The 12,109-nt window shown below is 43.5% G+C and overlaps 1 protein-coding gene across 2 annotated transcripts; it reads right to left on the reverse strand.

The window, feature by feature from the left end:
* Window positions 1–290: 290 nt before the first annotated feature.
* LOC127769920 (uncharacterized) lies at window positions 291–4,492 on the reverse strand. Of its 2 annotated transcripts, XM_052295581.1 has the most exons (13): window positions 4,401–4,487; window positions 4,081–4,302; window positions 3,885–3,961; window positions 3,531–3,690; window positions 3,083–3,107; window positions 2,853–2,942; window positions 2,576–2,747; window positions 1,807–1,880; window positions 1,658–1,727; window positions 1,438–1,509; window positions 1,070–1,203; window positions 799–872; window positions 291–550 (listed from the first exon to the last, which is right to left on the reverse strand). In XM_052295581.1, exons 2-13 carry the CDS (start codon window positions 4,250–4,252, stop codon window positions 456–458), a joined length of 1,215 nt encoding a protein of 404 aa, XP_052151541.1. In that variant the 5' UTR covers window positions 4,253–4,302; window positions 4,401–4,487; the 3' UTR covers window positions 291–455. The 2 variants fall into 2 exon arrangements, with proteins under 2 accessions (XP_052151541.1, XP_052151542.1); XM_052295582.1 differs by having other exon boundaries at window positions 799–981; window positions 4,081–4,492.
* Window positions 4,493–12,109: the final 7,617 nt, after the last annotated feature.

Raw genomic sequence — 12,109 nt, forward strand, 5'->3', positions numbered from 1 at the left:
GGTCGATCTGGATGACACCGACTGGTCTCGCTCTGCCTGTTAAGTGTTAGCTTTGCATGACTTGCAAGAAACTGCGTGTCCCTCCAGATTCTTTTCCTCTTTTTCGTACCAATTCATGAGTCATTGAGTCCATGAGTGTACCAGGATTGAGATTTAAAGAGGAGAGACTTTTTTAGGCGAAGAAAACGCTGCGTTTGCCTTGCCTAAAGAGCCCACAAAAAGTGGTTTAGCCGGCCTGACCAACGACGGCCCATGAGCCCAAGAAGCCTTTGCAAAATTTGCGACGAAGGCCCATTCAAACATTACTGAAGTATACTAGTTTTTAGCTGCATATATATATTTGAATGAAAAAAAAAAACATGTGTTTGGGCTGTGAGCAATCAGACTGTATACTCTTAGCTGGATATATGCATTTCACAATAATTGAATCGAAAAATGTGTGAAGGAAGAATTAGCTATCTTGAACACTGTACTATGAGGGTCCGTGGCACCAGCTCTTCATTATTGGCAGCTTGCTTCCTCAATATAACTGGAGAGATCAATCTCCAAACTGCAAAAAGTATAGACACATCAAATTGATTTTTTTTTCTTTCCAGGAATCATAACAATTCAGATGGTAGTACATCTTGCCATCTAATAATACCGAACAAGCAAAGCAATGCACAATAAATCAGAACATTAGCACTTACATCAGACAGTAAAGAAAGAGCCAATCGTTTTGATTTTGTCAGAATGAGTTCAAAGAAATGTTTCAGTAAAAAATGGCATGGCAAGCAAGATGATTTTTTGTCGACTTACCATATATGCTAGCTGCAAACCATTCATTGATGATCTTTACCCATGTACTAACCCATCCAACATCTATGCTCCACCTGATTATGAAAGGGTGGACGTGAGAGGATATTCTTGGATGCATCTTGTACGCAAACAATGATGAGGTGGCAAAGTAACATCATGTCGCTGATGAAAAGAAATGGCACTCTGTAGCATGCTAGCGACGAATAAGCATGTCTCCAGTTCAAATCGTATAGACCATTGCTTTTCTGCATAGGAATATAGGATGCCTTACTTTCTCGTTGGATGGTTAAGTTCCCAGCTGATGAACAGCATCGCAAAATACATGGCTCCCATTGCAAATACAATGTGGAAAATCTCGTAACTGTAGGGGACATCGTCCTCCAATTGGTCCTCGTCATTTCGGAACTGAAAGAGGAACACTTTGGACTTCAGTTACTGTCATGATAACTGAAGAGGTAACACACTTTTCGTAGTGTTTAAAGTTAGCTAACTCTTCAGAAGAAATTCTTGATAGTCAACATAATTTGAATTATGGTTTGCACAACATTGAAGAGAGATATTGTTTCAGTTTCATCCACTTGAAGGACGTTACTATTGATTGTTCACTTATAAACTTGCTAGCAGAGAAGGGCAACCTACTTGGAAGGATCTGGTGTCGATTCCAGTAGAAAATGTGGCCATCACAATGGCACAAATTGCAATAATGAAGCTCTAAAAAAATAAGGCCAAGTTAATCAGAACACTGAGCTACTATCATGAAATAAGATGAAAAATAAATATGCCAACCCAACTGGGCAACAAGCAGGAAAAGAAAACAAGATGGCCTGGCCATTAGAAAAACATCAAACTTCTTACTTACAACAATGGTAGCCCAATCACTATCATTGGCAAATATCAGCCGAGTATGGCACTTTCCAGTTTGTGGTTCGCTACAATATGAAAAGTGATCATAAAACTCGTCAGAAGAGTTAAGTTAAAAGTGACCAGAGTGAGTACAAAAATTAGTACCTGTGGAGCGCCGACCAACAAAGGAACACAATATATAAGCCCATGATTCCAGACGAGAGGAGACCCTCGTTGACCTTCGCAAACATTACAAATTCAAATTCAGATCATACAATCCTAGGAACATGCTAAAATTTCCGCTGCCAGTTTTTAACCGAGAGATGCAGCATCAAGAGAGATCTGCATACCCTTCTACTCCCTCCGTTCCCACATTATAAAGATATTTTCACATGTTCATATATTGTCTAGATTCATTAATATATATATATATATATGAAGCCCATACTTATATCCATACATCCGAAATGGAGGATGCATTTGCTAATTGCATAAAATACAGCGAAATGGAGGATGTATTTGCTAGTTGCATCAAATACAGCGTCATGGGCTGGTATTTCACGGGAGAATACGGAGGCGGGCCGGACATAGCGTGCGCGCGTGGGAGCACTATTCGGCCGGTGGGCTGGGCCGTAGGAAGGTGTCCCGCGTTTTTGGGCTTCAAGCGAGCAGGCCGTGGCGCCAGTATTCGGCCGGTGGGCTGGGCCGTAGGAAGGTGTCCCGCGTTTTTTGGGCTTCAAGCGAGCGGGCCGTGGCGCCCTTGGCCCCGGCCCAGCTTCAAATTTCACCGGATCACCACACATCCACACTACCCGTGGGAGGTCTGGATCATCGATTCATTTCTGGTTGAATCACCGGATCGCTACTCGGCGACTACTCTACAAGCAGAGGTGAGTTTAGGTCTTCACTAAATGAAATTCAGAATTCCTCGTACCTTTGAGTGCAGTGACACCGCCATCATTACCGCTACCAGCGTCGCCGTCCATGTAATGGTGAAGATGTTGAACGCGCACGATGAGTTGGGGACGTACAGGACGTACAGCACGGCGATGCCGGCAAACGAGGCGATGAAGGAGATGGTCGACAAGAACAATCCGAACAGGCCGCTGCAAAAATGCGCAAATGACACGAGGGTGTGACAGTGTCATGGCCAGGCATACTTATCAAAACCGAGAAAACGGGGGAGGTTTCAACGAATTATGTTCTAATACCATTGATTTGATTGAGAATCTGGCATCCAACGCTTATTGCACCACGAGATGAAGTGTGACACGCTTATGAGCTGGAGGATGAGAAATATCCTGGTGTGACCATGAAACGGAAGTTAACTATAACCTGCATTGCAATCTGAGTAGAGAACTAGAAACATTTGAGTAACTACTAAGTATTAAAACTTTTGTAGTCTCAGCAGTGAATGTAAGATAAGATTCGCTAAAATTACCCGGCACCCATTCGAGCAATTTCACCTGCAACAGAAAATGGAATAGGTCTCGTTCAGGGCACTAATGCTTACAATTATTTACTCAGGTGAAAATTTACAATTGGAAAGTATACTGAAGATATGATTGGAAAATGATCTTCATGGCAAATATTCTATTAATTTCTAATCAAAGATCTGTGTTTTGCGGCCTTGTCCTTGCTAATTGCTATACTTCCTAGCTGCAGCTACCTATTTTTCAGGGAGGAAATGCTTATCTTAAGTTGAAATACATCAGCTACCAACGCATTTTTGCCGTGTATTATGATTATTGCACATCTAGCAATGCCATTAAATCTAAAATCTAGTATCTTGCATTCTCTGCAGCAACTACACTTGTGGTACAGGTCACTCTGAGCAGAGTGCCACGTTGAATAAACAAACGATCATGAACTGGACAAAAGAAACTTACCATACAGCTGGATGAAGATGTTGGGGACAATAAACGGGATGATGATTGACACGGCATACACAAGAAACTTCAGAATCCAGCACCCAGAATGCCACGAATTGCGAACTTCATGGAGCTTGCGAGTTCCAAATGTTGTGGCAAACATCACCCAGAAAAATATCTGGACTTATGTATAAGGAATGAACATATGGAACACAGCTCCTCCATAGACAGATAATAGCATGCCTATTCTTTCAATTTTGCTAAGTAGTTCCAAAGAAAACATCTGAAAACAGTCTAGCTGAGTGCATGTCTTCGCAATTAACATGCAGAATTAGCGATTTCAATTGCAGTATTCAGAACTGAAAAGGATACAAAGCAACCTAAGCTCACTCGAAGCACTCCTCCAGATTGGAAGCACTTGGAGTCTCCTGCTCCACAAACCGGCACATCTGAAGGTCAGACGAACAAACAGTAAGCACAGTGAGAGCTGGAATCCACAATTCATGGCGCGAAAGAACTTAGCGAACGCAGATGATTCAGAATTTTTGAGAGCGGAGAAGGAACCCACGGTGCAGGCCGCGGAGCAGCTTGGCGCCGTAGTCCCTGACGAACCAGGCCAGCAGGTTGGTGGCGAAGAATATGAGCCCGTACGCGTACCGCGCCCTCAGCGACCGCCTCCTCCTCGCCGCCTCATGCACGCCGTCCTGGTACAGCACTACTGGGCCCTGAACCTTGATCATGGCGGCACCGTTGCCGCCGGTGATCGCCGGAGCTTCAGAGCTTGAGGCTTCTGCGACGGACCAAGAAACGGAATTGAAGCCGCAATGCCGAGGCCTCAGCTGCTGCAAAGCTCGCGTAGGCCAGCAAGGGAGGACGAGGAGGGCTCACGGGCGGCGGCGCTGCTGCTAGCTCCGACGAGGTGGCGGTGCTCTCTGCTCGAGCTCGACACTGCTCTGCTATTTCTACTGTTGCAGTGGTCGGGTCGGCGTCGCTTCACGCTTGGCTCGCTTTGCCGCTTTAAACCGGGCGGGTGCTCCGCTGGCAGTGGCGCACTGGTCCCGAGCATCTGGACCGTCCGATGCGCGGGATCGGATGGCTGCGCTGTACTGACGGGTGGGGCCCACGAGGTGGACCTGTTCCCCTCTCTTCTAGAAGCGCGCCCGGTCGACCGTTGGGGCGCGTGGGTGGCGTTTAAAGAAGGACGGCGCGCTTGCGAAAAGCCCCCTATGTTTTCCTCGTAATTACAGTTTCTTATTGGATTTCTGTAGTACGGGATTATTTGGGGAAAGTTGAGGGTTCATTCGAGAAATTTGCTTCTCAGCTGTTGTTCAAACGAAACCCAAATTCCTGTAAATTACTATGCGCTTTGGTTCATTCGTTGGGACACGTTTGTACTACGCATTTTTAATGCGGTTTGGTGAATAATAAACAGAGGGCCCCTAGCCTTTTCAGGGCTTTTCCGTGATAGGGGCACAAAATGACACGTTGATTAGGTATAAATAATCACCAACTGCTTTTTGCTAATAATTTTGCTTTTCTTCTTGGACTGCAATGAAGCAGCTATGAGCTAATAATTTTGCTTTTCTTCTTGGACTGCTTGGACACGATGCCTTTTGCCACATCTCTGGATTAACTTGTCGCCATGGTAAAATACAATATAGCATGTCTGGCCATTTCGGTCTGAAATTTGGATGGGATTTTGATCTAATCGGTCCAGGACTTGTTAATTTTGTGCCAAAGTATAGCAGGTTGGTGCAGCGTGAACAGTTGTTTCGTGGATGCAATTGTGGTCAAAGACCATGAGTGTACAACTTGGTGCAGTAACACGTAAGTCAGTGACCGACTCCATTCCTCCAACCATTCACAGTTTCTCTGACAAAATTGTTTATGCTGTTTGTCCAAGAAAGTAAAAAAAAACAATATTGTAAAAGTAATATAAAGTTAATTACAATTCGAACCATCTTTTATTATTTAAGTTTCACTTTTCACCATGCTTTTATCATATATTTTCACTTTTGGTTAGTTTATTTTACTATCTCTTATTTCACTCTCTTTTTTTTTTCTCAGTTTGGACCACCCAACTCTTTTCTCTAGTCATGTCTAATCACTCTCTTGCAAAAGATATGGCGAGTTCATTGGTGCACTGAAGCCAATGTGCTAATAAAAATAGTTTGGGTTGGTACAAATTACAACAAAAACAAAACTACTAGTCTGAAGTGGAAAGATGAGACAAAAGAGTACTCCCTCCGGTTTCATTTTAATTGACCCTTTGTGTAAGATCAAAGTGTGTTTTGATTCTTATTCTGTGATGAACAATTGGCATCTGTGATTATTGGTTTTGATATTTGGAGATTATCGTTGAAGTGGTTTTGGAGATAATCAATTTCAGGTGATGATCGGATTCACTGTTATTTTATGTGACCGGTCCAACCGGGCGGAGGTTGCCAGTCAGACCGTGCTATGTGTGCGGTCAGACCGGCCGGCCCGCGGTCTGACCGGCCGACGCCGTGTAGGTTTCGGTTTCGGGTTGTTTCTTTGGATATCCGTGATTGTTTCATGGTTATGGCTTCTAGATGGATACTATACGTATGTAATACTATTGTTTGCTGCTAATGAGTCAAGTTGGAGATAGCTTGGTCTCGGAATATGGTTTCTTTGTTAGTTCCATGTGTAGGTGACTCGATGTCTCGGGAGAGTATTTGCGGTGATGGACCGGGAGTCGGCTTGGGGATAAGACGACGTCCGTGGTGGTCAGAGATCATGCGGGATACTTTGGCTAGAGTTGATGCGCGTGGTTGATGGAGATTCCATATGGCATACTGTCACACCCTAAAAATTTCAAATATATAAATTGTTGTTTAATTGGAATTATTAGAATTGATTTTAAAAGCCTAGAAGAGAAGATCTAATTTTAAATAATAAATTCCAATATAAAATGGGGCCAGATAAAATTTTATTAAATACTTTGCTTAATTCTATAATTCCTAGATTTTTCTGGGATTTATTTGAGCTAAGGAAGTATTTTTAATAAATGGAATTGCATTTCATGAATAATTTAAATTGGCAAAAGTTTCAAAAAGTCTCTTTTGGCTTTGGGCCGAAAGTCGGCCCAAAACCTTCTCTCTCTCTCTCCCCGGCCCAAGTCGGCCCAGTCCGCAGCCGCAGCCGTCGCTCGCGCGCGCGCGTCCGCCCGCTGACAGGTGGGGCCCACCTGTCAGACTCGTCGTCTTCCTCGCGCCGCCGCCGCCCGAAACCCTAGCGCCGCGCCGCCGTCGTCTCCTTCCAAATCCAGCCGCCCCTTTCCGTTTCCGGTGAAATCAATAGAGGGGAAATGATCTTCTCGATCTCCTCTACCTTTTCCCTTTTGGAACTTCGGCTAAAATCGTTTGGAAAGCGGAGGATTCGATCTCGAATCGGATTCGTCTCTCTCTCCCGAACCCTAACCTTTCCTTCGCGTCGCCGGTCGCCGTGGGCCTTCGCCGCTGCCTCCTTGCCCCTTTAAAAGGATCCCCGGTGTCTCCGCTACCCGTCGCCACCCTCGTCTTTGCCTCTCGTCTTCCGTAGAGCCCTAGCGCCGTGAGCCCTCGCGCCGCCGTCGCCGCCGCTCCAGCCGTGCGCCGCCGTCGCTCCAGTCGTCGCCGTCGCTCGGGGAGGCCGCCATCGTGGTCGTCGTCGTGTCGCCGTCCTCGTCCGCCCCTCCGCCGTCGCTGTCGACCGCCGGAACACCGTTGCCGTCGTTAAGCCGGAGGTCGCCGTCGTTTCTTCTTCGCCGCTGTCGCCGTCCGTTGTTCTTCCGCCGCTTCGTTGGTCACCGGTGAGTTCGCCGTGCCGTCCGCTACCCGTAGGTGCTCTCCGTTCGCGTCGCCGTGCCGTCGTTCGCCGGCGAACTCGCGCGGTTCGGTCGCCGCCGGAGATGACGTCATCGCCGACGTCATCGATGCCGTCCGCCGTGGTCCGGCCGTGGACCGGTCGATCTCGGCCGTTCGTTTTGAATGGATCGATCTCGGCCGTCCGTTCCTGTGAACCGTCGCCGTGCACCCGGTCCACCGCTAACCCTAGCCGCTAACGCAATAAATCCTCTTTTCCTTTTCAAAAATAATTCATTATTGCGTCATAATTCAATTAAAATCCATATAAGTGTTTTAATCTGATTTAATCTTTAAAAATTCATAACTAATTCATCTTAGCTCGGATTTAGTTGGTTCAAGTCTCTAAATTTTTCTAAAATTGAGATCTACATGTTAAAAATATCCACATGTACTGTTCATGCTTGTTTATGTGCTGTTTTGGTGTTTTGCTCTTTTCTGTTTAGATTCCGACATTTCCGGAGGGTCCGTTTTCGCAGGAGAAGAATTTGAAGAGCTCCAAGGCCAGCAAGGCAAGTCACACAGATCCCAAACAACCCCTTTGAGCATGTTGATCCCATCTAAAGCTATTGTTTCTATTCAACTATTGCATTTATTTTCGAATGTCATTGGGTGGAATTAACCTATTGTTTGTTATAGCCCTTTTGTTCTTGATTACTTTATTCCTTGATACCTTTGGTTCTTATAAATTGACTAGTTGAGCTTTATATTGGTTCAGCTAGATATTAGATGTGATTGCTTAGCCATGCTTAGAAACTTTAGCACACTATTGGGATAACTTATGACTCACTATTATTTAATGATGGCTTAATGATGACTCATGATGGTTAATCATGATTGGTAAATTAATTAATTTGCCAACTAAAACCTGATAATGGTGGGTTGTGAGCACATGGTTTTGATGGTCGTGCTCATGACAATTAAGGACCGGTTCACGAGTCTCGGTTGTGAAACATTAACCGTGCCAACCACAAGCCAGCGTGGGCAACGGCTTTACCTTTTGTATAGCATAGTTCATTGCGGGGCACCAGACTGAGAAGTGGCGGAGATAAGCCCACGGGGGTCGCTGGGGAGTCCATGCCTTGTTTATAAGGGGGTGATTATGATCTAGGAACGGTGCGCTGTGGTGGATTGTGTTGTGCGAGGGGTACTGTCACAGCTCCTTTCTGAGGTACCGTGGTGGTATCAAGGCGCATGGTGACATGTCGTGGGGCTGTGTCTTGTGGGTACAGTGGTACACCTCTGGTCAGAGTAAAACTATTCGAATAGCCATGCCCGCGGTTATGGGCGGGTTTAACAATGTCTTTCGTGATTAGTCTCACACCTCTCATCATAATAAAAGATACTATGACTGGTAATAATTTGATTAGCTCCTGGTTTGGAATGGTATATTCCTGGTCTGGAGATAGAACTGTGCAGCCGGGATTGGTTGTTCAGAATGGTTGGGCCTATGCAACAGGGTATGTTGTATAGCGTTGGATTAATATTGTTTAATTATTACTCAACTGTTTTACTAAATTCTGAAATGTTTATTAAATGCTGTTTATGCAAATGAAACCCTACTATGCCATCCTTTGTTATCCTGTGCACTTGCATATTTGCTGCGTGGCTTGCTGAGTATGTCATATACTCACCTTGCAATCATTCATCAGAGGAGGAGTTCTACAGTGATGCTGATGGTGTGGAGGATTAGGTGTAGCCCTGGTCAAGCTGCCTGTGGAGTGGAATTGTCTGCGCCGTTTATCTTATTTTCCGCTGCTTAGATCTTTATTGATTGAGAGGAACTATCTACCTCTGTAATGACATTTTATTCGCTTATTAATTAGAGTAATAATTGTACTCTATTATCAATTTGTTATTGTGTGCCTCGGCTGATTCCTGGACGAGGGTTCGCGCACATGTAAGCGTTTGGAATTTTGGATAGAAATTCCGGGCGTGACACATACGATGGAGGTATTGTGTGCGTATGGGATGCGGAGTCGAATTTGGAAGGAGTCCAAATTTGGTACGATTGGTTATGTAAAGTTTGTTTCTTGTACTAGAGGGTTTCCTAAGGTGTTTAGGACTCTTAGTATGAGTTTGGTTCGTGGCTTTAGGCTGCCTACCTCATGTATAAATAGAGGGGGAGCGTGAGGCTTCCCGGTATCTCTTTTTGTGTCGCTTTTCATAGCGTTGTGTTTTAGGGTTTCGAGTTTAGTCGAGATTTTTGTAAGGAGTGCTGTTGTTGCACTTTGTAAACACAGAGAGAAGCAATAAAGTTGTCATCTACTTTGAGAGTTCTTCGATTTGTGTTTCACCGGGTTTCGGCGGTCTAACTGGCGATATACCGACGGTCAGACCAGCGGCAAGCGGCGGTCAGACCGGCGGCATACGGGCGGTCAGACCGGCGGCGGTGACAGGCGCGACAGGCGATTTCGGCGGTCAGATCGGAGATTCAACACTGGTCAGACTGGCGGCATCCACTCGGTTAGATCGGCAGATCAATCTCGGTCAGACTGACTTCCGTCAATTTCGAGGGTAATTTTTATTTCCGCTAAAAGTTTTGGTTTTTGGGTATATCAACCATTCACCCCCTCTGGTTGGCTTAGTTCTTGTGATTTGATCCTACAAGTGGTATCAGAGCCTTGTTTTCTTCTTTGGATTTTTATCGATCTAGAGTTTTTGCCATGGCTACTCCCGCTAGGTTTTCAACTAAGCCTCATGTTTTCGATGAAACGGATTTTTCTCATTGGTGTAGTAGGATGCAATCTTACATTATGGCTGAAGATTATGATATTTGGAGAAAAGTTTCTCATGCTTATGTGATTCCTGAAGCTATTAATACTGCTGCTAAAAAAACTGCTTTTGAACAAAATTGCAAAGCTCGCAACATTCTTTTGAGTGGTATTTCTTGTTCGGATTATGATCGTGTTGCTCATCTTCAAAATGCTCATGAGATTTCGGTTGCTTTGAGTAATTTTCATCAAGGAACAAATAACATTAAAGAGCTTCGTCGAGATCTTTTTAAAAAGGAGTACATTAAATTTGAGATGAAACCTGGAAAAGCTTTGGATGACTATCTTTCTAGGTTTAATAAAATTTTGAGTGATCTTAGATCTGTTGATTCTTCTTATGATGCTAATTATCCACAATCTGAGATTTCTCGTCACTTTTTGAATGGTCTCGACATGTCTATTTAGAAGATGAAAGTTACATCTATTCAGGAGTCTGTTAATATGTCTACTTTGACTTTGGATTCACTTTATACAAAATTGAAAACACATGAGATGAATGTTCTTTCTCGAAAAGTTGATTCTAAGTCGAATGCTTTGATTTCTTCTTCTTCCTCTTTGGATGTTGATGCTTCTTCATCTAAGTCGTCTTTTCTTGCTGTTTTTAATGCCACATCCGATGATCAACTCGAACAAATCGAGGAGGAGGATTTGGCTTTGGTTGTTAACAGAATTGCTCGAGCTATGAATAATGCCAGGAACAGGAAAAGAGGTGGTCCAAATCATTGCTTTGAATGTGGTTCAATTGATCATCTTCGTTCGCATTGTCCTAAGCTTGGGAGAGGCAAAAGAGAAGACAAAGATGGTGAGAAGACCAACGACAACAAGCCTAACAACAACAAGTCGAAGGGTTCATCCCAAGGGAGGAAGTTGGATAATCTCAGGAAGGCTTTTCAACAAGTTTGCGCCGCCTTCGAGCCACTAAGTGATGTAGATGGTGAAAGTAGAGATGATGATAAGGGAAAGAACATCTCTGATGTTTGCTTCATGGCGCATGGTGAATCTGACGCAGAGTATGAAGATAATGAGGTGAGTGCTTTTGAGGAAGCTATTAATATTTTGAGTGCAAAAAATAAGAAGTGTGAGAAGATGTATAGAAAACAGGAATTTATCATTGAATCTCTTAAATCTAAAATTGATAGGTTAAAATCTCTTATTCCTAATGATGATGATTGCTTAAATTGTGAGGTTTTAATGAATGAGATTTCAAAAATTAGATATGTTAATGCTGCACATGATTTGAAAAATATATCTTATCTTGCTTGTAGTTTTGCTTTGCACACACGCACTTTGGATGAGTTGTTTTTAACTAAAAAGTTGTTGCAAAAATATCAAATTGCTTTTCATGCCAGTTTGATGTTTAACATGATTTCTGCTAAAAAGTTAAAACAACCTCATGATGTTTTGGATTGCTCAACATGTAGTTTGAATAAGATGAAACTAAAAGATGCTTTAGGTCGTGTTGAGTTCATGGAAGATGTTGTGAAAAACAATGAAGTGCTTTCTTGCCCTAAATGTCGTAAATGCAAAGGTGTCATGGTAGATTGTGAAAATTGTGCTAATTTGGAAAAAGAGGTTTCTTATTTGAAAAATTCTTTGCTAAGATTTTCTGATGGTGAAAAGAACCTCAACATGATTTTGGATCAATCAAAGGTTAGCACACATAACCGTGGTTTAGGTTTTAATCCTTATGCTCATAATTCTAGACATCCTCCTGTTGTGTTAGGTGCTGGTGCTAGAAGTGGTGAGATTTTGGTTAAACCTGATACTAATAAAAATGTGTTTAAATCTGCTGGTATCATGTCTACCTTGAATGCATCTTCTTCGAAATCCAATATTATGAATGCAAAACCTTCTGTTGTTGCTTGTGTTGCTAAGTCTTCTAATTCTACCAATGTGTCTAATCATCGTGAAAAATATACTTGTTCTTTCTGTGGAAAAGATGGAAATATTATTGGTT

This window comes from Oryza glaberrima, chromosome 4, assembly GCF_000147395.1.
Source record: "Oryza glaberrima chromosome 4, OglaRS2, whole genome shotgun sequence".
In the NCBI taxonomy this organism is placed as follows: Eukaryota; Viridiplantae; Streptophyta; class Magnoliopsida; order Poales; family Poaceae; genus Oryza; species Oryza glaberrima.